The sequence below is a fragment of the Zootoca vivipara genome, chromosome 11 (assembly GCF_965207765.1).
Source record: "Zootoca vivipara chromosome 11, rZooViv2.hap1.1, whole genome shotgun sequence".
In the NCBI taxonomy this organism is placed as follows: Eukaryota; Metazoa; Chordata; class Lepidosauria; order Squamata; family Lacertidae; genus Zootoca; species Zootoca vivipara.
In genome coordinates this window covers 13,676,548-13,703,160 of record NC_142594.1, presented here as the reverse complement: position 1 = coordinate 13,703,160, position 26,613 = coordinate 13,676,548, and the positions used below count along the sequence as shown (strand labels likewise).

Here is a 26,613-nt window from a genome sequence, read left to right as displayed (position 1 = left end):
CAGTGGTGCCTCGCCAGACGAACGCCCTGTAAGATGAATTTTTCGCTTAACAAACTGATTTTCGAGTGGATGTTGCCTCGCTAGACGAATTCGTTTTGTGAAAAATTCATCTAGCGAATCGTGGTTTCCCATAGGAATGCATTGAAATTCAATTAATGCATTCCTATGGGCAAAAAAGAAAAGAAAAGAAATTTCAATGCATTCCTATGGGATTCGCTAGATGAATTTTTCGTTATAAGAATTGACCCGTGGAATGAATTAAATTCGTCTAGCGAGGCACCACTGTAGTTGAATAAAGGTAAAGGTAAAGGGGCCCCTGACCACCAGGTCCAGTCCTGTCCGACTCTAGGGTTGTGGCACTCATCTCGCTCTATAGGCCGAGGGAGCCAGCATTTGTCCGCAGACAGCTTCCGGGTCATGTGGCCAGCATGACAAAGCTGCTTCTGGCGAACCAGAGCAGCACACAGAAACGCTGTTTACCTTCCCGCCGGAGCGGTCCCTATTTATCTACTTGCACTTTTGATGTGCTTTCGAACTGCTAGGTGGGCAGGAGCTGGGATATCACCCTATAAAGGTGCAATTTTAAAAACTGGTTACATGATTATGGTGAAACCAAATTTAAGAGTTATTACACTGCAAGACAGAAACTAGGGTTAGCAAACAGTGGAAGAAGCAAGTGTCATTGGAATGCAGGGCAGCAAGGTCAGGGGTCACTCACCCAAATAATAAATATGCAGTATTGCCCAATTACATATTTGTAATACTGTACTTTAGTCTGCATGATGGCTGAAGTCTGCCTTAGAGTCTAGAGATTAGATACAGTTATATGAAAACAGAAACACAAAAATCTCAAAGAATGGATCTTGTGAGAGGCAGAACTGCAAGAAGATAATCAACTGGAGAATGAGGAGAAAGGAAAACCAAACTAAACCTAATGGCTCTGATAAAAAACTCAAGTACAGTCAAAGCAGAAAATAATGGGTCAGAGTCTGCAGCCAACTTAAATCAGTTGCTTTTACCCATGTGACAGCTTTAGAAGGGATAGAAGTATCGACATTCACCTTGTTAAATTAATCTTGTATTTGGATCCACTTCTTTCTCTCAGCATATTTTAAGAGCATGTGGAATGCACGATTGCATGTGTACATTTTAGACCATTCTAACCTAAGGTTTGCATCTGGCATGAAAACAAAGCACCCCAAAGCTCCTAATTGCAGCAGAACCCCACCATGCTCCATCTTACAAAATATAAATTTATAAAATGCAAAATGCAGAGTTTCATTTGGGTTGTTTATAGCATGTGTAATACCTTTCCAAGGACTCAACTAGTTGCAAGACAGCAGATGCAGCACCCGAGGAAAACTCCTAGGCACCTAGTTGCTCAGATTCCTAGAAGTGTTGTGCTAGTGCCAATTAGTTCAGAATGTTTGTTCTGTCTTCAGAAAGCTTTGCCTCTAAATGTATATTGGCTCCAAAATATGGATGCTGCTGCCTAAGCATTTAAAACATTTCTCCAGCACCAAGGATCCAGAATTGCAACTGTTATTTTGCTTGATTTGTGTGTGCATGAGCTGCTGTTCATAATGAGCCCTGTTGTTCACAATGCCCATCAAAATAGGTTGTTATAAGAAATTAAGATCTCATATATATAAATTAAATGTACACGGCAAACACGTACATAAATATATACGCATGTCTGAAACAGTACAGGAAGACAGTCCTCAATCCATTTTGACTCTCTCAAACTGACCAAATGTTTCTCTGCGAGGAGGGAGGAAATGAAATAACCTCCCCATTGTCTCTGTGCTCACAAATCCTGCCTTAAGGGCACATTTAAGGTGTGAATGGGGTGAGCCTGTGACCTGGCTCGGGAATTAAGTATTTATCATTACAAAAGAATGGCCAGGCTGCCTGGTGACCATTGACAGGTTTTCTGCCAAACAAGATTTTGCTGGAGACCATGTCTTTCTGTGATGTGTTACAGGTAGGTAGCCATGTTGGCCTGACGTAGTCGAAACAAAATAAAAAAAATCCTTCCAGCAGCACCTTAAAGACCAACCAAGTTTTTACTTTGGTATGAGCTTTCGTGTGCATGCACACTTCTTCAGATACACTGATGTATGTATGATGTTTCTGGGGGTGGTCTTGAGTTTGAGGGTGGGCAATTTCAAAAGTCTATATAAGGGCTGGCACACCTTTGTTCTGGGTCCTCTTCTTCTCTCCTGCGTGTTGCACCCTGTTGCAACAGTTTTTTAATAAAGATCAGGCTTACTGGAGAATGAGGAGAAAGGAAAACCAAAGTAAACCTAATGGCTCTGATAAAAAACTGCTTTGATAAAACTGCTTTATCTCTGATAAACAAGCTGCTTTGCTTCTCAATATTCTCTGGTTGGCCTCTGTTATTTTCTCTTACCGATAGAGAACCCACTTAAGGACTCTATACAGGCTCTTGGATACCCCATAAGGGAAAAAGGGCAGATTTTGTTAACAACAGTTCCAAGAGTCAAAGGATAAAGTACAACATTTTGTGATTCCTGCACTGCCAACATTTGGTGTATGCACGTTTGTAGGAGTCCAAAGCACAGTGCTTAGGTTTTTATATCCTTGAATCCTTGCTTGTGAGTGAATTAACATTCCAAATGGAACAAGACAGCAAGCTGCCCTAGAGCATTCTCTTTTCAGTTTTGTGCTGTTTTCTGTCATGCTGTATAGATCATGCTCAAGAACATTTACTACACTAAGGCAAGAGACCACCACAACAGAGCTGCTTGAGATATGGCTTAGACAGAGACGGAAACAGCTTTCAGCAAGGCACAAAAAGGTAACTATCTGCTCCAGAGTTCAGAAGGTACTTTCTCATCTGTTGAAACCATTTCAAAATCCTAGATAATAGAAATCATCTGGCCAACTCTCTACTTTTTAGGGCAATCATTAGTTAGTAGGACCCAGGTTCTATGTGGAAAACATCATCCAAACCAACACAATATGATGTGCATTACACAAACCTTCCCAGGAGCCTATGTAGTCTTCTGGGAGCTCTAACCCTTTGTGGGTCATCACTGCAGGGTACAACATCAGCATGTCATCTACTATGTATTTTGGAAAGTGGTTTGTCTGCCTGTTCATTCTCCTGTCAATTCAGACACATCTTTAGATAGCATCACCAACTAAGAACAAGGGTTCCCAAGGTGGGGCTGGAAAATTTTATAGATACTTGGATGCTGGTCCCCAGTATTTTTTGCTTTCCAAAAATTCCTGGGCATCACTGGGCACTCCCCACTATCAGGAAATAAAATTAAATATAGGCCTGAAGGAGGAAGGAATGCCTCCGAATGAAATACTACTACTGTACATGTGTGTCGCACCCTCCTCAGGACTCTGTATGGTACAATTCTACAATGTGGTAGAGTGCGCAAAGCAGCTTCCTGCAAATCTCAGCCTTTTCCTTTTCCTTTTAATAAAAAGTTTCTAGAACTTTATAAAATGTTGCGAAGTGTGCCAGCTAAAATCTCATAATGAAGAAAACTGGCCGAGGAGGACTCAGTGGCTGGGCTGCAGTGCGGTTAGCCCCTCTTTTGATTTGCAACAGTAGAAACAATTATGTAAATCAAGAAAAACTATGCACACTTGCTCAAATTCTATTATCAGGGTCATGGAGCTCAGCATTTCTGAGCACTGACTTAAAAAAAAATGCACAGAGTATAACCACAATGTCTTTTAAAGAAAATCAGAGCAACTATACACCAGTGTCTTGAACAGAGTAGAAATGAAATGCTATTCCTGCCCTCTATTCCATCTCTTCAGTACCCGAGTGTATCACTAATAGTTTTAACTTGCTCAGCACCGGGCTGTAGTTAAAAGGCCATTACCTTAGAAGCCAGAAATAGAACAAGGTAGGCATATCAGAAGGGTAATATGCAAGTAGAAAACTCTTGAGAACTGCACAAGCTATACAGATAGTTGTTGTTGTTTAGTCGTTTAGTCGTGTCCGACTCTTCGTGACCCCATGGACCATAGCACGCCAGGCACTCCTGTCTTGCACTGCCTCCCGCAGTTTGGTCAAACTCATGTTCGTAGCTTCGAGAACACTGTCCAACCATCTTGTCCTCTGTCGTCCCCTTCTCCTAGTGCCCTCAATCTTTCCCAACATCAGGGTCTTTTCCAAGGATTCTTCTCTTCTCATGAGGTGGCCAAAGTATTGGAGCCTCAGCTTCACGATCTGTCCTTCCAGGGAGCACTCAGGGCTGATTTCCTTAAGAATGGATAGGTTTGATCTTCTAGCAGTCCATGGGACTCTCAAGAGTCTCCTCCAGCACCATAATTCAAAAGCATCAATTCTTCGACGATCAGCCTTCTTTATGGTCCAGCTCTCACTTCCATACATCACTACTGGGAAAACCATAGCTTTAACTATACGGACCTTTGTCGGCAAAGTGATGTCTCTGCTTTTTAAGATGCTGTCTAGGTTTGTCATTGCTTTTCTCCCAAGAAGCAGGCGTCTTTTAATTTCGTGACTGCTGTCACCATCTGCAGTGATCAAGGAGCCCAAGAAAGTAAAATCTCTCACTGCCTCCATTTCTTCCCCTTCTATTTGCCAGGAGGTGATGGGACCAGTGGCCATGATCTTGGTTTTTTTGATGTTGAGCTTCAGACCATATTTTGCGCTCTCCTCTTTCACCCTCATTAAAAGGTTCTTTAATTCCTCCTCGCTTTCTGCCATCAAGGTTGTGTCATCTGCATATCTGAGGTTGTTGATATTTCTTCCGGCAATCTTAATTCCGGCTTGGGATTCATCTAGTCCAGCCTTTCGCATGATGAATTCTGCATATAAGTTAAATAAGCAGGGAGACAATATACAACCTTGTCGTACTCCTTTCCCAATTTTGAACCAATCAGTTGTTCCATATCCAGTTCTAACTGTAGCTTCTTGTCCCACATAGAGATTTCTCAGGAGACAGATGAGGTGATCAGGCACTCCCATTTCTTTAAGAACTTGCCATAGTTTGCTGTGGTCGACACAGTCAAAGGCTTTTGCATAGTCAATGAAGCAGAAGTAGACGTTTTTCTGGAACTCTCTAGCTTTCTCCATAATCCAGCGCATGTTTGCTATTTGGTCTCTGGTTCCTCTGCCCTTTCGAAATCCAGCTTGCACTTCTGGGAGTTCTCGGTCCACATACTGCCTAAGCCTGCCTTGTAGAATTTTAAGCATAACCTTGCTAGCGTGTGAAATGAGCGCAATTGTGCGGTAGTTAGAGCATTCTTTGGCACTGCCCTTCTTTGGAATTGGGATGTAGACTGATCTTTTCCAATCCTCTGGCCATTGCTGAGTTTTCCAAACTTGCTGGCATATTGGGTGTAGCACCTTAACAGCATCATCTTTTAAAATTTTAAATAGTTCAGCTGGAATATCATCACTTCCACTGGCCTTGTTATTAGCAATGCTTTCTAAGGCCCATTTGACTTCACTCTCCAAGATGTCTGGCTCAAGGTCAGCAACCACACTACCTGGGGTGTATGAGACCTCCATATCTTTCTGGTATAATTCCTCTGTGTATTCTTGCCACCTCTTCTTGATGTCTTCTGCTTCTGTTAGGTCCTTACCACTTTTGTCCTTGATTATGGTAATCTTTGTACGAAATGTTCCTTTCATATCACCAATTTTCTTGAACAGATCTCTGGTTTTCCCCATTCTATTGTTTTCCTCTATTTCTTTGCATTGCTCATTTAAGAAGACCCTCTTGTCTCTCCTTGCTGTTTTTTGGAAATCTGCATTCAGTTTCCTGTATCTTTCCCTATCTCCCTTGCATTTTGCTTGCCTCCTCTCCTCCGCTATTTGTAAGGCCTCGTTGGACAGCCATTTTGCTTTCTTGCATTTCCTTTTCCTTGGGATGGTTTTCATTGCTGCCTCCTGTATAATGTTACGAGCCTCCATCCATAGTTCTTCAGGCACTCTGTCCACCAAATCTAAATCCTTAAACCTGTTCCTCACTTCCACTGTGTATTCATAAGGGATTTGATTCAGATTGTATCTTACTGGCCCAGTGGTTTTTCCTACTTTCTTCAGTTTAAGCTGGAATTTTGCTATAAGAAGCTGATGATCTGAGTTACAATCAGCTCCAGGTCTTGTTTTTGCTGACTGTATAGAGCTTCTCCATCTTTGGCTGCAGAGAATATAATCAATCTGATTTCGATGCTGCCCATTTGGTGATATCCATGTGTAGAGTCGTCTCTTGTGTTGTTGGAAGAGAGTGTTTGTGATGACCAGCTTGTTCTCTTGACAGAACTCTATTAGCCTTTGCCCTGCTTCATTTTGAACTCCAAGGCCAAACTTGCCAGTTGTTCCTTTTATCTCTTGATTCCCTACTTTAGCATTCCAATCCCCTGTAATGAGAAGAACATCCTTCTTTGGTGTCATTTCTAGAAGTTGTTGTAGGTCTTCATAGAATTGGTCAATTTCACTTTCTTCAGCACCAGTAGTTGGTGCATAAACTTGGATTACTGTGATGTTAAAAGGTCTGCCTTGGATTCGTATCGAGATCATTCTGTCATTTTTGAGATTGCATCCCATTACAGCTTTTGCCACTCTTTTGTTGACTATGAGGGCCACTCCATTTCTGCTACAGGATTCTTGCCCACAGTAGTAGATATGATAGTCACCCGAACTGAATTCGCCCATTCCCTTCCATTTTAGTTCACTGATGCCCAGGATGTCGATATTTATTCTTGTCATCTCATTTTTGACCACATCCAGCTTACCTCTATTCATGGTTCTTACATTCCAGGTTCCTATGCAATATTTTTCTTTACAGCATCGGACTTTCCTTTCGCTTCCAGGCATATCCGCAACTGAGCGTCCTTTCGGCTTTGGCCCAGCCGCTTCATCAGCTCTGAATCTACTTGTACTTATCCTCCGCTCTTCCTCAGTAGCATGTTGGACGCCTTCCGACCTGAGGGGCTCATCTTCCAGCGTCATAACTTTTATATGCCTGTTGTCTTTGTCCATGGAGTTTTCTTGGCAGGGATACTGGAGTGGCTTGCCAGTTCCTTCTCCAGGTGGATCACGTTTAGTCAAAACTCTCCACTATGACCTGTCCATCTTGGGTGGCCCTGCATGGCATAGCTCATAGCTTCTCTGAGTTATTCAAGCCCCTTCGCCACGACAAGGCATTGATCCATGATAATGATACAGATAGTACTAGCATACTTTCATGAGCTACACACAGTATAATAAGCAAGCAAGGAGGGGGGGGCATTCTCCAAATAGGGAACCTTGTTACTGGTATCATTATTTGACATCTGAATTGCCACTTTAAGGGGCAGTGATCAGCTGCCTGTTCATAGAACACAGTGTATCATGAAGCCATTGTTTTTGATGTTGAGTGGAAGCTGGGCTACAGTCTTTCCGCATTGCTAAGTAAGGGTCATTTTCAGGGTCATATTTTTTGTGAGGAGCAAGAAGAAAGAAAGAAGAGAAGCAGTCTGAAACCAAAGTTTCAGCACAATATATATTGTAGCAAGTGTCATGCTTCAGGCTCTCAGATTGGGGGAATATGGAGGACCAGGTAAAAACTTGGTTACTGTGCAGCTACTCAGTAACCCAGTTGTTCAAATCATCCTGCAGGGTGGTGAAGATACACGAAGCACTCTCCTACTTTCTCAGATTTCTGATCAGGTATGTTGGTGCAATAATGAGGTGTTATGAGGTGGTTACATGCAACAATTGACCAATATAGTCTTGGCTTATGAGCCAGCCTGGGTGTGTGTATGGTTGCCCACAAATCTTTCTCCATCCCATCTCCTCCAGCATGCGCAGAGAACTTGGGGAAGAGACAGGATTCCTCTCATTTGCAGTGTGGCACAAAAAAATGGAAATAAAAGAGCATTATGGATTCGTGCCATTTTTTAACATTCTCCATCCCTCAGTGCTAATGAGATTTGATAGCACTGCTTCTCTGCTTGAAGCATTCAACATTGGAAAGATTTATTATGAATCCACACATGTATTTGTGGATTCCTGGCTATATGCACAACAAGGTAAGTCACAATCTTCCTTGGAAAAGACTGCTTTGTCCATCTTCCCTTGCAATCAACAGCAGCAGAGGTGGATGACTTGTTTCTAATATGGCTTTATACTTCATATGGGGCAACAATGAGGCTAAGTAGATATGGCTAGTGTTCTGGATGATCTGCTAGCACCAACAGGTTTGATCTGTCTTCTAAGAATATCATACTAAACACTATTGTGGTTGTATAGTAGCTTTACAAACTTCCTTACTGTAATAGCTTTACATTTCTAATCTGTTTAAAAATCCACGTTACACAATGGCTTATTTAATATCTAACCATCTAAAAAGATCAGCACAACACTTCTCAAAGAGTCAAATAGGACAAGGCTCTCTCTAGACCAAATGCCTTCACCAATGGAATAATAATTTAAAAACCCTGTAAAATAGCATGATTTACATACTGGGCAAGACAGCAATACTGTAGCATACTGTAGTTGTAAAAGGCTTCTGCAAACACCACTCATAGTGGAAAACACGGAAATTTAATAGTTGTGGGAGAGAATGAATTGCACCGATTGACCAGCATGTTAGGAAACTATCAAATATACCGTAAGTAAAAACCTTTCTGTACATTACAACAGAAAGTATCCCAAAATTATGCTGCAATATGTTGTTGCAGGTTTATACTTTGTAATATTTCAAGAGAACCAAATAAAATAAACAAACATATAAATACTTAACTAAAGCACAACATTTTGTGTGGTCTGAGAACTTCAGATGTTATAAAAAGTAACCATTTGTCACTAACGCATGTTCTATGCAACAAAAATATTCCTGTATCTACAGTATACCCCTCAAGCCTACACACTTCTCCACATTGTAGTTTTAAGAAAATATATGAACCTCATGTCTGACCACAGAAAGTAAAAAGTACATACAATAGGACTCACTGGATCACACAAAATGCTAAACCATAGTTTGACATTATATGGATGAGACACACTGAACCCAAGCAAGCATTGGGCTCACATAGCCCCCCTTCCATGCAACCACAAGAAAGACTTCTGTAGTGCTTACTTTTATTTCCAAATATTCTCGACTTGGCATTATGTGAACAAGGAATCCTAGTTTAAAGCAATGGTTAATTCCTAAACAAACCAAATTCAAACCATGGGTGATGCGATTTACATTGCTTGGCAACTACTATTTGTATTAAACCAGGATTCCTACTTTGCAAATAACATTAGGAAGAGATTCTTTTAAATTGAAAGTAAACTCAGTAGAAGTTCTTCTTCTTCTGGCCACACAGAAGAAAGAGGGCAAAAGGAGAGGGGTGTATGTGAACCCAATGTTTTGCTCAGTATTGCTCAGGCTCACCTGTAGAGCTAAAATATGATTTGTTAATTATATTATTTCTGTACTCTTACGAGAAGTTAAGTAAGTGTGCATCTGGATACTGTAAAAGAATCTGGGAACAAAACAGAAAGAACCACCAACTCCTGGTTTACTAGCTTAAATCTGCTGTTTGTGACCTGCAAATGTATATGCTCTTCAATGACCTACTATATTGACTCAACTTTTTGTTTTAGCCTTGATGGTCCATTATTGCCAGGATTTCTGAAATAACCAATTTCCATTTTCAGTACTCTACTCCAGAGGAAGGAGATATTTCAGTGCCCCATTCAGACAATACCAAAAAGTCAGGAAACTAGAAAAGACTCACTTGTATGACTGAAATACCAAGATTGTATGTCCAAGCCATAATTGTATCCCAACTAGTTTCCCAACTAGAATGATTATGGTTCTTCAAGAATGAAATGAAAGCAAAAACATTTTAAGAGAGGCATCAAGGGCAGACTAAAAATGAAATGGATGAAATAATTAACAGAATGGGTTGGCGGAATTGTGAGGTATTTATCAGTGTCAAGTAAGCATTAGTAAATAGTTCTTTGTATTTGCTGGATTAAATAATTGTATCAACTTAGTTCATAGCTGATCTTAATTCAGTTATGTACTACAAGCAGTAATTAGCTTACTTTCTTACCATTGTAGGTTATCCTTGGTTTTGTCAAACACATCACAAGATGTAAATCCATTTCATCTGAAGAGACAAACTTGGAACAAACAGGGCACTTGAATCCTAAAGTAAAAAAGAAAAAAGGAGAGAGAAATATTGAGAAGTGTGACAACTTTTGTATAGTTCCATCTTTTCATGATATGTAAATCAAAATATTTCTTTGGTTTATGAAAATGTCATTATGCACAGGTATTAAAGGACAACATTGCTTTTAGAGGACAGGTGCTTTGCGCTTAACACAAGTAAATGGTGCAGGCATACTTTATTCTTTGCAAATTCATTTTGATACAAACTGGGAAAAGAGAGTGTGTGGAAGCAGTTCAGTTCTGAGCTAGACTAAGTTGGCTGTCAGTTCAAAATAAATTGCACTGCACTAACAATGAGAAACACAGAGTGTCAACAAGGACATTCTCAGTTCAGAGGAAATGCCACACATATGGACAAGAGAAGAGAACTGTATTTCTTAACCCTGATATTTCTTAACTCAATAGGGAGAATTAAATAAAATTTTCACCTTGTGAAATCTGGTAGTGGCCTACGACAAGAGATGGCAACCTAGCTAATATTTACTTCCAATATGAGAGAGAATGAGTCAAGATACAAGTACAGGAATACCTCCGTGAATGTCAGCCTTGTCTAGCGTCCATTCTGGCAAACGTCCGCGGCAAACCCAGAAGTACTGGAAGGGGTTACCTCTGGGTTTGCCACTCATGCATGCGCAGAAGCGTGCTTCGCGCACCTGTGCAAACACAGCACTTTGCCCTGCATCCTTTTTGACTAGCGGCTGGAGCTCCGGAACGCATCCCGGGCACAAAACAAGGCACGGCTGTAAAGGTGGACTATATAATTGCAGATTCACATTGCCCAAGGCAGGGGCAAAACTAGGCTTTATTTCACATGGGTCAAAACCCCAGTTTGGTACCGCCCCCCATGCACATTTGTGCACACGCACACACGCACACATGTTGGGAGCATCAATGGCCCTTGTCTAGCGGCTTCACCCAGGGTAAAAAACCCAGCTAAACACCCCATAGCTATGACTCTGCCCAAGGAACCAGTTCATCACAATGCAGTCTCTGAAAACCCTTGTTGTGACATTACCCTACATATGTAGGAAAATCTCTATCCCTGTCACATACTAGCAACCCCATAATTAGGACTAGGAAGGATTAAATTAGTTTTGCGTGAAACCAGGTCAGAGAGGCTAGACATCTGCATGACCACAATCGCAAAGTGAATTGTGGTGTCTGATTTCCAGTACAGCATCTGTTGTATACTTCTCTTCTGAGAATCTTAGCTTTGTTTAAGAACAATATCAGCAAGTAATAAGCCCTTCTGGCTTTATAAAATGAATATGAGACAGAGTGTTCCATTTTTTACATTAAAAATGCACAAATTAAAACTTGTCAGATGTCCAATAAGTGCTAACTAATGAAGATTTAAATATTTCTATATGCTTAAGACTTTCTGTCCACCAGATTAGGCTGTTTTGAATGTTACACAAAAGTTCAAGAAAAGTCTGACAACCCCAATACTGGAATAGATGGAGTTCACCATTGCTCCCCCTCTCCTGTTTAATCAGAAATACTAACTTGGAGATCCACAGAAAACACGTTTGCCATAGAAATAGAAAAGAAGTTAAATATTATGATCCTGCATTATATATATATATATATATATATATATATATATATATATATATGTGTGTGTGTGTGTGTGTGTGTGTGTGTGTGTGTGTGTGTGTGTGGCAATGTTACTGTATGTCTAGATACCATGGGAAACCCCATTATCAAACAAAATGGAATAAACCATATTTAAAAACCAAACAAACAATCGTGATTTTACATTTACATTTTGTTAGCATTAAAAGGACCAGGGAATATTGTAGGTGAGTACAAGCTTCTGTCTGGAAGTCAGCATGTTTGCATAGTCATGGTAAACTACAGTTTGAATAATCAGGCAATCAAGGCAAAACTTCAGTTTTTAGTCACTGCATGAGGTCAAGGAAACTACAAAGTATAAACCAGGATGATAGACAGTAAAATACTACTCCGAAATTAATTTTGTTTTGGGCAACATGCTATTGAACTCTAAACAAATTCACATTTTGTGAAGAAAAAAAGAGGAAACAAGCATTTTATTTTACACAAAAACGTGCAAGATGACAGGGCGTAATGTTTTGGCTACTTCAGTTTCTGCTTCACATGAACTAGAAACCAGTAACCTTTAAAAGAAAACCATCATCACAGGGCAAATTTGACCACTGCAGCGACCTGACCTCCCCTTGGGAGCATGTTAAATCAAAACTAGCAGGAATCAATCTGCAGCCTCATAATAATGTAGCCAGGAACAAGGAAGGAGATTGGGGATAATAAAAGGCTGCAGAGAAAACTACGCACTCCACAGTGACACTTGAGTTATTGCCCCATAATCACTTTAAAGAAAATTAGGCTAAGTTGGAGCCTACCTAGTGAAGACTAACAAAATTGGGTTCGATTTGGCTCCATCTTCCTGCTGATAGGCAAGCCAACTGTCTCCGCTTATGTCAGAGATGGGCAACATGCAGCCCTTCAGATGTTGCTTGACTACAACTCCCATCATTCCTGACCTTTGGTCCTGCTGCCTGGGGCTCAAGGGAGTTTGACAGCCTCTGAAGGGCCACATGTTCCTCCAACCTTGGCTGAAGGGTACATTTATGGACATTCTTGCAATAGCTTTTTGATCTACTTGTGTTGTAGTTCAGATATGATAATACAATGATATAAGTTCTGTATTGTGTAGGGGTGTGTGTGTGATGTGTGAAAAATGGCAGAGAATGACCCCTGAGTATCTCCTGAACCCAGCTCCTTGATAGCCAGGGAATCTGTTTTGAATTGATGTCTAGTTTAGCTTATGAAAATAACTGCCACAGCTTTGTCCAATGTAATGAAGAGGGGAAGTGTCTTATTCATTTGAAAAAACCAAGCAGGAACATAAGATACATGAGGCAGGAAGGTGTACATTGGCAAAGACTTCTGAATTCCTAATCTGAAAACTGGTAGAAAATAAGGCAACATTTCCTTCAAGTGAACAGCCCTCTTGCCTAACCAACAAATCCAGAAGGCCTCCTGTCAAAAGAGGAACATCACTTGACCAGTATACTTATTCTATACTAGTAACAGGAACAGAACCAGAATGAGAACATAGCAGTATACAAATAAAACTCAAAGTGGGAAGTAGTATTACATGCTGACAACTGTAGGCTGAAAATGTGCCAGGCCCAGAGAGGAACTTGCAACCCTTTTGCTACTCCCTGGTCCTATCATCATCACCATCATCAGTTAAATTTCTATACAACCCATCACCCAAGGATCACATTGTAGCTTACAATATAAAACCACAAAAACACTATCATAATACAGTAATAAACAAAAACAATAACTTGTGCACACACAGCTTAAAAGCCCAGATAGTCAAAGGCCTGAGAGAAGAGGAATGTTTTTGCCTGGCACCTAAAGATACATAATGAAGGCGCCAGGCGAGCCTCCTTGGAGAGAGCATTCCACAACAGGGAGCCACCACAGAAAAGGCCCGTGCTCATGCTTCCACCCTCTGGACCTCTCTTAGTTAGAGAAGGCATATGAAGAAGGGCCTCAGGTGATGATTGCAGGGTCTGAGTTCATTTGGGGAGAGGCAGCGCATCTTGGCAGCGAAGCCAAAAACAGACCCTGGGCACAGATTGTGGTTAGGAAGAGAGTTCAACTGCAATCCTGGGTTTGGATAACACACTGAGCCAAACCTGCCATACCACACTGAGCTAAAGGGTCGAGGGAGGAGGAAAGTGGGCACATTCTTCCTCCTGGAGCCAGTACTATGGCTTAGCATTACATGTGAATGTAGCCATCCTGTATCTTCAACAAAACATAAGCCTTCTAGGTAAAGTTCCACAGGTGATTTAGATAATTTAGTTTTCATTCAAAAATAGGTTTAAACCCTCACAGAGAAAAAAAGAAGAAGAGTATATAGAGCAGTGCATCCTGCTCATTCAAAAACCAGAAGACAGTTAAAATGAGATCAGGCATGTGCGCGCATACAGAAACAGACCCATTAGCTGCTTCAAAAACTCAGCTTCAAATTTCACCCCTTGGTTTTCAAAGGTTCATTTGGTTCAGAACATACCTGATGAGAGCAGAGTGTCACAGCTAGTTTTGAAGGGCTCACAAATGAGGAACATATTGCAGCATTTTATTTTTATTTAACAAAATATGTATACTGCTTAACTGTAAATAAAACCTCCAAGTGGTTTATTAAGGTGGTTCTTCCTATTTACACAACTAAAAACTTGCAAGCATGGCACTAAGCCACTAAACCATACTGTGGCTTAGCATTATATGGAAACCTGACACAGCAACTTGACTAAAGTTTGCTTATTGCCAACAAACCATTTTCTGGAGCCACCGTTTGCTGTTTTACAAGCCAAGTTAACACCGCATTCTTCCTAAATTGTTAGTTGCCTACTCAAGTCATAATGGCATCTGGCAAGCAAATGAACTTTGGAGGGAAAAGTCATCTGTGGAACAACTCATGGTTAACTTGTGGTTTGTTAAACTATAGCTTGAACAAACCATGGTTTTGCATTATATAAGTACAGGCCTTCTCAACAGTTGGTCTACATCTTGTTTCCAGATCATTCTAATAACCTCCATCTGCTCTCTTCACCCAGAAGCTGGTTAAGTGGTGTCACAGTGGCCGGAGTGGACTACTTCAGAGTAACGACGCTACGCAGCTCTGCATTTTATTCTTTTATTGGTGCTGCGTATTTACAGTGCTCAAGTCATTGCTATTTACACGGAGCGATGTTGTCAGTCGGTTTCAGAACCTCCTAATGGCTTTTGGCGCGTCTTTCTCCAACACAAAAGCTTTGGCAGACCCATCCTCTTGCCCCTCCTCTTCCTGCGTAATTCTGGAGTTGGGGGGATGGGTCTTCCCCCCTTACTTGCCCCTTCCTGTCCCACCTGGGACCCTGGCTCCTCTACCTTGCCTGAGCCTCGGACACGACTTCCTGCTTCCCCACTGGAATCGGAACTCTCCCTGCTTTCCCCTTTGCTCGGGGACGGGCTTGAACTCAGGAGGGGAGGGACTTCGCGATATCCCCTGTCCCTCACATCCACCCCCCTCCCAAGCTCTCCTTCACCCCTCCCCAGGCCCCCCCCATGTGTCGGTGACGACTGGAAGCCTAAAAACTCGGTGCTCTCCGAGCCCGTTGGTGTGAACACCTCCCCCCAGTCCTGCGAGCCCCCCCCTTCCGCCTGGGAGGACGGGAATCCCAAAAAGTCCGTGGCGTCAGAGCTGGTGGGGGTAAAAATGTTTTGCCAATCTGCTCCTTCCTCTGACTGGGTGGATCTTGGCGACACCCATACCTCATCCTCTGGTTCCTCAAACTCCGCTTCCCAGCGCCATGGTGAGCTGTTCTCCCGTGCCTCCTCCTCCTCCCCCTCCCTTTCCATGTGCCAGGGCTTGGGTCTGTGGGGAAAGAGGGCGTGAAATTCTTCCACCAAGAATTCCTCCTGTATCTGAGTGGCGGGAACCCATTCATTCTGGGACGGTGGAGCATCCTCCCATGCCATGAGGTACTCCAGGCCCCCCACCCCCCACCTTGAATCCAGGATGGCCGTGGCCTCATTGAGTTGCTCCCTGCTTTCCCTCTCCCCCCCTCCCTCGGGGGTTTGTTCGCTGTCTCTGAGCCTGCTGCTTTCCCTGTACGGCGACAGCAGCGATCTATGAAACACTGGATGCACCCTCATGTCCTCTGGCAGTGCCAGCCTGTATGCCACCGGGTTGACCTGTTGCGTGACCGTGAAGGGGCCCAGCCATTTGGGTGCCAGCTTTTTGCACCTCCCTCTGGTGGGAAGGCCCTCCGAGGACAACCACACCTTGTCCCCCACCCTGATGACCTCCCCTTGTCGCCTGTGGCGATCTGCCCCCTTTTTGTACGCTTCCTTGGCCCTCTCCAAGTGTTCTCTGAGCTGCTGGTGCACCGTCTCCAGTTCCTCTGCCCAATCCTCAGCCTGTGGGCCCTCCTCCTCCTCCTCCCTCTCCCTCTCTGGGAAAGATCTGAGGTCGCGCCCGTAATTGGCCTTAAAGGGCGACACCCCTGTGGAGACGTGCACTGCATTGTTGTAGGCAAATTCTGCTAGTGGCAAGCGATCCACCCAGTCCGTTTGCCGCTGGCTGACGTAGCATCTCAGGTACTGCTGCAGAATGGCGTTGACCCTCTCCGCTTGTCCGTTGGTCTGCGGGTGTCTAGCCGTCGACAAGCTGACCTCCACCTGCAGGAGGTTCATGAGCCGCCGCCAGAACCTGGAAACAAATTGGCGGCCACGATCCGAAATAACCCTTAAAGGTAATCCATGCAGTCTGAAAATGTGATCAACAAACAGTTTGGCTGTCTCTTCTGCCGAGACTGCCCTGGCACACGGTATAAAGTGACACATTTTGGACATGAGGTCCACCACCACCAACACTGCAGTCTTACCCCTGGACGAAGGCAGATCTGTGATGAAGTCCATGGACACCACTTCCCACGGCCTGTGTGGTGTGGCTAAGGGCTCCAGCAACCCTGGTGGCGCTGCTCTGACCACCTTCGCCCGCTGGCAGGTGGTACAGCCCCTTACATAGTCTCGAACATCTTCCCTCACCCCTGGCCACCAGAAGTGTCTCATGACTAGGTGAGTGGTCTTGTCCCTTCCAAAATGCCCCGCTGTAGGGTTGTCGTGCATCTGCTTGAGGACCGTACGTCGAAGCTGGGTGGTGGGTAGGTACAGCGCACCCTTGTAGAAAAGCAGCCCTCTGCGTTCTGCAAAGTCTTTTGCCTGCTCCCTCCCCCCTCTCAGTTCTCTGAAGATGCGGTTGGCAAATTCATCCGCTGCCGTCAGTGCTGTGAGTTCTGCCTCGCTCACCACTGCTGCTCCGCAGGACCATGCCGACGGGGGGAAAATGTGCCTTGGGGCTGGTGGCGCCTCCTCCTCCATGTACTCTGGCTTGCGGGAGAGGGCATCCGCCCTGACATTCTGCTCTCCTGGGATGTAGTGTATGGAGAAGTTGAAGTTCGAGAAGAACTCCGCCCACCGTATCTGCCGCTGGTTGAGCACCCTGGCAGTTCTCCAGAACTCCAGGTTCTTGTGGTCTGTGCACACCTGGATGGGGTGCTTGGCGCCCACCAGGAAGTGTCTCCAGTGCTGGAACGCCGCGTGGATCGCAAGAAGTTCCCGATCAAAAACTGTGTAGTTTCGCTCGGGCTGGGTCAACTTCCTGGAGAAGAAGGCACAGGGTCTCCACTCTCTGTTGGCGTCCAGTTGCAACAAAATGGCGCCCACAGCCTTATCAGAAGCATCTGTTTCAATGCGTAGGGGCGCGTCCTGAACCACGTGGAACAGGTTCTGGTCTGAGGCGAACACCCTCTTGAGGCTTTCGAACGCTGCTTGCGCCTCTGGTGTCCACCTGAACTTCTGCTTGCCTCTCAGGCAGTCAGTGATGGGAGCCGTAACTCGAGAGAAGTTCTTGATGAACTTCCTGTAGAAGTTGGCAAAGCCTAGTAGGCGTTGGGCATCTTTGCGCGTCCTGGGGCTGTGCCAGTCCAGGATGGTCTGCACCTTGTCCTTGTCCATTGCCAGCCCCTTGTCTGACAGCTTGTAGCCCAGGAAGTCCACCTCCTTGGTGTGAAACTTGCACTTCTCCAGCTTCACATACAGGTGGTTCTCCTTCAGGCGCTGTAACACCTCCCTGACGTCCTTCACGTGCTGCACTGGGTCGTTGGAGTAAATAAGGATGTCATCCAGAAAGACCAAGCATTTCCTGAAGAGTAGGGACCCCAGGACGTGGTGCATGAAGGCCTGGAAGCATGCTGAGCCCCCTTGCAACCCGAAGGGCATCACCAGATATTCAAAAGAGCCCAGAGGCGTGAACATCGTGGTTTTCCACTCATCGCCTTCCCGGATCCTGATCAAGTTGTACGCCCCCCTCAGGTCTAGCTTGGTGAAAATCTTGCCTCTGCGTGCCGCTGTCAGGAGATCATCCACTCTGGGCATGGGGAAAGCCACTGGCTCTGTCACCGAATTCAGCCGTCTAAAATCCACCACAAGACGGCGCTGTTGCGTGTCTTTCTTGTCCACCCAGAAGACCGGGCTGCCCCCTGCTGCCTTGCTTTCTCTGATGAACCCCCGCTTGAGGTTCTTGTCGATAAAAGCGCGCAGATCCTCCAGTTCCTGGTCTGACATGGCGTACAGCTTGGCTGGGGGTATAGTTGCCCCAGGCACCAGGTTGATCTGGCAGTCAAAAGGCCTGTGTGGGGGCAGGTGGTCGGACTCCGCTTCACTGAAGACCTCCTGCAGGTCCCAGTATGGTTTGGGTATCGCCTCACCCCCTTTGACGTGCATGGTGGCCACCGTGGCTATTGGAGGCCCCTCCCCTGGTTGGTGCTGCATGCAATGTTCCAGGCAAAAGTCCGATCCAAAAGTGATGCATCTCTGATGCCAACTTATGGAGGGGTCGTGGCGCGCCAGCCAGCTCATGCCCAAAACGATTGGGGGGTCTGAGATGGTGGTGACGTTGAATGCCAGTGTCTCTGAGTGCCTTCCAACCGTCATTCTCATGGGGGGGGTTTGATGAGTGATGGCCCCTCCCAGCAGCTCTCTGCCGTCAATGGTTGCCACGTGCAGAGGAAAATCCAGCTGCAGAAGCTGGATCTGGTGCTCTTCTGCAAAGTTTCTCGAGAAGAAGTTGGCTGAGGCACCACTGTCAATTAGGGCGAGGACCGTCAATGGATAGCCATTTGGGAGCGTGAGCGTCACTTCTAGAACCACTCCTGCTCTGGGAGGGGTGGGCTGGCTCTGCTCCTCTCTGTGCGGGTGGGTGGGCTGGGGCTGTTGTCTGCTGACTGTGCCTGGCTGCCGCCCCTTGTCTCCTGCAGCCAGGCTTTCCCGTTTCCCTGCTGTGGTGCTGCGTCAGTGGGGGAGGGCACAACCGTTCCCGCCTTTCCTTGCCACTCCCTGCGATGTGGGCAGTCTCTGACGAGATGCTGGGGGGAGTTGCAGAGAAAGCAATTCCCACCCCTTCCCTCCTTGCGTCTTGGCGCCGCTGGGGTTTGAAAAGCCCGCGCGCGCGCGCTATCAATCTGCATGGGTTCCTGGTCCTGACTGGCCCCAGGCGTGGCTTGAAAGGGTTGTTGAGGGAGTGGCTTCTCCTGCGACCGTGGGAACCAAGCCCGCTTTGCGCGCGTTGCTTGCTTGTCGCTCCATCTGGATTCCTGCCTCACCCCCACCGCCAGAGCCGCTTTGCTCAGTTGATCCATATTACTGGGCTTTGGACCTCTCGAGAGCTCATCCTTCACCTCCTCATGCAACCCCAAGTAAAACGCCGCTTGCATTGGGGCAGACTCCAGATCCCACCCCAATCTGTGCACCAGCATGGTGAATTTCGCCCAATACGCGCGAACTGTCATATTTCCTTGGCGTAAATTATGAAGTTCCTCCTTAGTCTGGTCCATATGACTATCGGACGAATACATCGTTTTCAAACCTTCTAGAAATAGTTTGACATTCTTCATGCAAGGATTCCTTGTTGCAATTAACGGTCTTAGCCACTCCCTGGCCGCCCCTGTAAGGTGCTCCACAATAAACGCTACTCTGTGCTCATCATCAGGGAACTCATCGTGGTGCAGCTCAAGAGCATACACAATCTCAGTCTCAAAGCCCTGAAACTCCTTCGGGTCTCCATTGAACTTGCTTACTAGGGTCCCGGCTCTCCTTCCTGGCAGCACTTGGACTTGGGGTGCCCCTCCCGCCTTGTTTTTCTCTGCATCCAGCTTGTTTTGGAGGTCTACCGCCACCGCCCTTAAATGCTGCTCTTTTTCCTGGAGCTCTCTCACCTGTTCCGCAAGTTGTAGCCGGTCGTCCTGGACCTTCTTAGTCTCCTCTTTAGCTGCCTTCAATTCTCCCTGCGCCTGCAGCGACAGCTGTTGCAGTTCTAGCTGGGCTTGCTCAGCGATCTGCCGCCACTTCTCCGCCTCTGACACGCTCATCCCGGCAACTCCAAAGTAGCCCAAAAATGATTAGGAGGTTGCTGTCACAGTGGCCGGAGTGGACTACTTCAGAGTAACGACGCTACGCAGCTCTGCATTTTATTCTTTTATTGGTGCTGCGTATTTACAGTGCTCAAGTCATTGCTATTTACACGGAGCGATGTTGTCAGTCGGTTTCAGAACCTCCTAATGGCTTTTGGCGCGTCTTTCTCCAACACAAAAGCTTTGGCAGACCCATCCTCTTGCCCCTCCTCTTCCTGCGTAATTCTGGAGTTGGGGGGATGGGTCTTCCCCCCTTACTTGCCCCTTCCTGTCCCACCTGGGACCCTGGCTCCTCTACCTTGCCTGAGCCTCGGACACGACTTCCTGCTTCCCCACTGGAATCGGAACTCTCCCTGCTTTCCCCTTTGCTCGGGGACGGGCTTGAACTCAGGAGGGGAGGGACTTCGCGATATCCCCTGTCCCTCACATCCGGCAACACAAAAAAGAATGTAGTAAGTTTAATGGCTATGATCAGGCATTCAGTAGGTTTATGTTAATATTCTTATTTCATTATTATTTATGAAATTTATATACCACCCTTCGTCACAAGATCTCAGGGTGGGTCATAGAATAAAATACAAGATGTTGAGTTTAATTGAGAAAGTAAATCCATTTGTGCAATTTCAAACACAAGTAACTGCAGCCTTCACCACATAACCTGCCACCAGTATTCACAATAAAATGGACAATAAACCACTTCTTTCAGTTGGATGCTAAAGGAGAAAAGCATACAAACACAATTTACACATGGAGATGCTTGAGACTTCAGGGATTAATTACTATTTTTATCTCTCTTTGCTTGCCAAGAATTTTCTATCAATAGCCTAGACTGGCTTCTTTTGCACTGGATATAGGGTAAAGAAAGATCAGTTAGGATGCACTATTACTGGCTTTGCTATCCCACAGGGACAACACACTGGTTGTGAACTCTGTTTGGAAACCCTCAGCACCCTACAAGTACACTGTAGTTTAAAAAGTACTTTGAAAACTGTGACTGAGAATAAAGCAGGACATCCCCTTTCACTATGAAAAGCTTGACACAAATAGCACAGCCTTCCATTTCTGCCACGGCTTCAGCTACAGTTTGCATAATTTAAGCTGCTCACAATACTGTTTGATATATATATGCTAAACTGCAGTTAATCAAAAATGGAAGCAAAAACTTCCAATTTCTTCTCCTAATGGACACCAAGAGGAACTGAAGGAGGAGAGGGGATGGGGGAGCATGCAAGCCCAAGGCTCAGTGCCGCTTGTTCCCTTCACAATAAACCATGGTCTACCATGAAGTCCAAACACTGACTTCAGTGTCCTGATTATTCTTACTTCCAACAATTTCCAACAATTTCTTCAACTGGTAATAGCATCTACCTGAGAAAGCACTTTGTCCATCGGATACAAAGTTTTCACTGCAGTCAGTGAGGGTCTAATGTCCTCACTAGGCAAAACTTTGTAAAATCTGATTTAATTGAAATACTTACCAGTAGCTAATGGTTCCTGGAGGAACACAGCAGCAATAAAGAAAGAAAGGAAAACCTTATCAATGACAAAAAAGTCAGAATGTAATACAGAGATATGTGATGGAAATTTCCTTTAGATAAATGCAAAGCTCAGGTTCTGATGCAACTTTTTTTGCTTTAGGCCTAGTACAGAAATACAGTAGTGCTAGCTCCTGCAGATTTGTGTTTGTGAGTTAGAAATCATGCTTAGGAACATGCACTTCCTCCCCTTGTCCAATTCAACCATAGTTTAATCTTACACCTGCACCGAAGCTAATAATGGTTAATAGCATCCAGACTCGCTTAACAAAAATGTGAAACTACTGTTTAGTGGGTTTGCAAATTCTGGTTTAGAAGGGAATGTGCTGAATTTTGACTATGACTATTCATAAAATATATCAAGGCAGCTTACAACATAAAATACAAAAAAATCAATGAACATATTAAAAACATTAATGAAAAAGCAACAGAAAAAATCATATTGTCAAAACCTGTCGAAAAAGGATCTGCGACACTACAGGATTGGTTCCTAATGAAGGCCAACTAAACTTCAAGGTCATGGAGGGCCCCCAGAAGATCTCCATGACTGAGGTGGAATACAAGAGATCAGGTGGTACTTTTTAGGCCTAAGTTGTTCAGGGCTTTGTGAATTCACAAAAGAGCCTTGAAATTGGTCCGATAGCAAATTGGCAACCAGTGCAGTTCTCCCAGCAGTAGAGTAACATGTTGTCTGTAATTTGCTCCCGTGAGGAGCCTGGCTAATGCATTCTGTACTAGTTGCAGTCTATGGACCAGAAAAAAGGGAAATCCCACAAAAAGTGTGATACAGTAATCCAGCCTCTCCTGACTCAGATGAAATGGATAAGTAGAGTTGGGTCTCATCAGCGTACTGCTGAACCTGGCTCCAAAGCGCCTCATGACTGCTCCCAATGGCTTCATACAGATGTTGAATAGCATTGGGAACAAAATAGTGCTCTGCGACATCTCACAGCGCAAACATCAAGCGACGAAAGAACAGTATCCCAATGCTACACTTTGTTCATGACCCTTCAGCTAGCAAAGGAACCAACGCAGCACCGTGAAACCAATATCCATCCCACAGAGACAGTCCAAAAGGAGCAGGATTGCACTCCCACTGTCCTTCTCTCTATAAAGGTCATCCATCAGAGTGACCGAAGCAGATTTGATCCCAGACCCAGACTGGCATGGATGCAGACAGGCAGTCTCATCCAGGTATGTCTGCAGTTGTTCTGCCACAACTCTTTCAATCCCTTCCTCAGGAAGGCTGTACGTACAGTATTTGCAACTGGGTGATAGTTGTTACAATCCCTTGGTTCCAGGGTTGGTTTTTTCAATAGTTGCCAAGCTAGTGCCAAATGTATTGCTCTGCTTTCTTTTGGACTGGGGGGCATCCTGTCGTCTGGGCAGCCCCAGACCTCCATACACACTGTCAAGGCTTGCAGCCCAAAGGGATCACTTCAGTGCTGTTAACACAGCAAAAATAATGTGAGACACATCAGTTATAAGTTATGGGTCTCTGCAGTCACAGCAGCACTGTGATTCTCCAGAGTTTTGACTTCCCACCTCACCCCAGAGACACGATGCATAGTCTCTCGAGACAGATGCCAACAACAACTATAGGGTAGGTTAAGCAAGAACTTTAATTAACCTTAATTTTAAAGCCGAATCAAAACACAATAGTTCATAGCAATTATTTGTAAATCAAACCAATATTATTTAATTACCCAAAGGTCCATATTGGTATCTAAAATAGATATGTTATCTACTTTAATGTGAGGTATCTAAAAGCCAGTCTAACCATAAAGCCACAGCTGTCATGCAGGGGGGGGGGAGACTAGTTCTCAAACAAAAAACAGATGGTCCATCAGCATGCTGACTAGAAACAAGAGCAGAAACAGAGTATCAGGGCAATGCTGATGTCTCTAAAGAAAGAACCTTGAGGAAGAAAAAAAGATGGGGTTACCCGAGAAAAAGCCATCTACACAAGGTAAGATGCACACCCATCCATTTGCACTGCTCAGTCAACAGAGCGCCAACTTGCACTCTCTATCTGGTGAGTAAAGGCAGAACAGCTGTATCATGCATTACCAGGATGGCATGGAAGCTTCTCCCCCACTGTCTGGTCCCACACCAAATGGCTCATCTTACAGATACTGTAATCAGATCTCACATTACTCGAGCCTATTAGGAAACAGCTCCCTAACAAATTGGCCTAACAGTGCTTTTCCACCAGTTTCCTCCCATTCCACCCAGAAAGCAGCCCCTTCGTAGTATTTTTCTTTTCCTTTTTTGGCCCCTGCTTAAATCGAAGACATGTATAAGTTTTATGTGTTTTATTTCTTTTCAGTTACTATTGATTTTAATCATCTTTTGAATATCTATTGATGATTTTAATGTTTTATTTTATATTTTGTGTAAATCACTTGAAGGTTCTCTTACAACCAAGCACTACATAGATTTTTTAAAAAAAGTTGTAACAAACAACAGTAAAACTGACAATTAAGAATCAAGCATCTCCACTGACAGCAGTTGTTTTTGTACCAAGTTTGATTGCTAAAAGGAAAGAGGAAACGGGACTGTCAGAGCCCGCAGCAAGTTTTAGCTAACACAACAAAGCAAAAACATAAGCTGGTTAAAGTTGGTAAAAGTATTTATTTATCAGAGGGGCTCCCTATTTGTCTGCTGCAGCAAACAAAAGATTTGTCTGATGAAATTGACCCGTCTATGAATGCTTACACCGCGGGGGGGGGGGTTGTTAGTTTTAAGGTACCACAAAACTCTGTTGAAAGTTATTCAGAAATAAAAGAGAACCAAGGCCACTTGAAAATGTATTTAGCGTTTTACCTTTATTTCTTAAGAAATGTTATCCCACTTCACTTCAGTACTACATGCAGTAGAACAGTCTGGCTGCACAGGGCTGGCCTAAAACATTTGGTTGCCTGAGGCAAAGAACAAGAAGCTGCCCCTTCCATTCCATGGACAGAAGCTGACTAGGCTGGCAGCTGAATCTTGATTCAACACTGGCAGTGGGACAGCATCCTTCAGTGCACCCAAGGGAAGCAGGCTAGCTTAGAATGTGCATGACAAGCTTGTGGCACACATAGTTCTGATCTTTAACAGAAGCGAATAACCAAGGAGTTCAGGTGATCAGCCCTGTGTTTTTGTGTACACTGGTGATTGCCTCACTATGACTAATGGTAAGGCTGGCCCTTAGGCTAGCACGTTTCATTTTTTTTTCAGTGGTACCTCTAGTTACGAACTTAATTCATTCCAGAGGTCTTAACCTGAAACTGTTCTTAACTAGAGGCATGCTTTTGCTAATGGGGCCTCTTGCTGCCACTGCGCCACCGGCACATGATTTCCGTTTTCATCCTGGGGCAAAGTTCTCAACTTGAGGCAACTCTTCCAGGTTAGCAGAGTTTGTAACCTGAAGCGTTTGTAACCTGTGGCGTTTGTAACTCGAAGTACCACTGTATCAGCAAAGGTACGAAGCAGCTACAAAATGCAGCACTTGACCTCTTTACATTCACTATTTCGTTATGTGCATTGGTGCAGAATATGTAAAGCACAACACAGAGTAAAGGAGTTTTGAATGAAGCAAGGGCAAAATGCAAATAAGGCCTCCTTCATCTTGTGGTTGTCGCTGAGCTAAAGGCAAATACTAAGCAGGAAAACAGCATCAGGTACCCGATGAAAATGCAATCTTCAATATCAATAGTTTGAGACCATATTTATTCGGGGGGGGGGGAGCAGACAACATGTACAATATAAGGGTCAATTTATTTTCTCATACAAGTGCTTAAGTAGTGTCAACACAACTACTTTAAAAATGTTGAAGAACTGGCTCCTGTGGGAAATTAGAATTTTAATCTACTTCAGGTCAAAAGACGAAATAGATAACATAAATTATTTTGTGGTATTTTAACCTGCTCAACTCCTCAACCATTTGTGGGAGCTTACCCCCTTAATTTACAATGTGACAGTTTCTTATTTGCTTATTTAACTAATTTATGAATCTGATTTCATAACTCAAAGAAGCATGAGAAAAAAATTAACAGACAAATGTTTAACGCTGCTTTTGCAATATTATAACTGTCCTTATACAGTTTCTGCATTTTTGGAATATAAATGGCCCATAGGATGACCTCTGATGTTTGGTAGGATTTTTTTGTATGCTGTGATCATTGCAGATTCTATTGGACTTCTTTGTATAGCTATATCCCTGTATTGAAAGGAGTTAACTCTTCATTAACTCTGACTTTAGCATCAAATGCATCTGACTGGGTTTTCTAGAGGTCTATCTTACCAACACCTCATTAATAGCGTGATTTCCCCAAACACAGAAGAATTAGCCATGAGAAACATAACATCAGTAAAATAAAAAAATTCCTTCAGTAGCACCTTAAAGACCAACTAAGTTTTTATTTTGGTATGAGCTTTCGTGTGCATGCACACTTCTGAAGAATCTGAAGAAGTGTGCATGCACACGAAAGCTCATACCAAAATAAAAACTTAGTTGGTCTTTAAGGTGCTACTGAAGGAATTTTTTTATTTTACTTCGATCCAGACCAACACGGCTACCTACCTGTAACCATAACATCAGTAGTTATCCCAATCAGCTGAAAAGTATACTAGGAATAACTTGGTTCAGAACCCATTAAATGCATTTCAGAATACTGTACTGTACTTTCTAGGGCTTGGAAGCTCACTACAGAAAAGCAAAGGGCAGGCAAACCACTTTCAAGGGACTAGAAAATCACAAAGACCTCTGAGGAAAACACCCAGAGTCTGGCTTTCACCAAAGGCCCATTTTGAACAATACATTTTGTACCTTGTTGACACACAAACTTACTGCAGCTTGTTATGAAGGACAAGCACATGTAAACCTCAGTGATAAAATCTTATGCTTGGCAT

At 44.1% G+C, this 26,613-nt stretch overlaps 1 protein-coding gene across 4 annotated transcripts in view; it reads right to left on the bottom strand.

Moving 5' to 3' along the window:
• ZNRF2 (zinc and ring finger 2) overlaps positions 1 to 26,613 on the bottom strand; it is a 60,206-nt gene that overhangs the window by 15,607 nt on the left and 17,986 nt on the right. For all 4 annotated transcript variants that reach the window (XR_015946385.1, XR_015946384.1, XM_035128888.3 and 1 more), the window contains exon 2: positions 10,051 to 10,146. Coding sequence is in view for 2 of the 4 variants with exons in the window: in XM_035128888.3 (XP_034984779.1) it covers positions 10,051 to 10,146 (96 nt within the window). In the remaining 2 variants the exon portion in view is untranslated. The remainder of the gene's footprint in view (positions 1 to 10,050; positions 10,147 to 26,613) is intronic.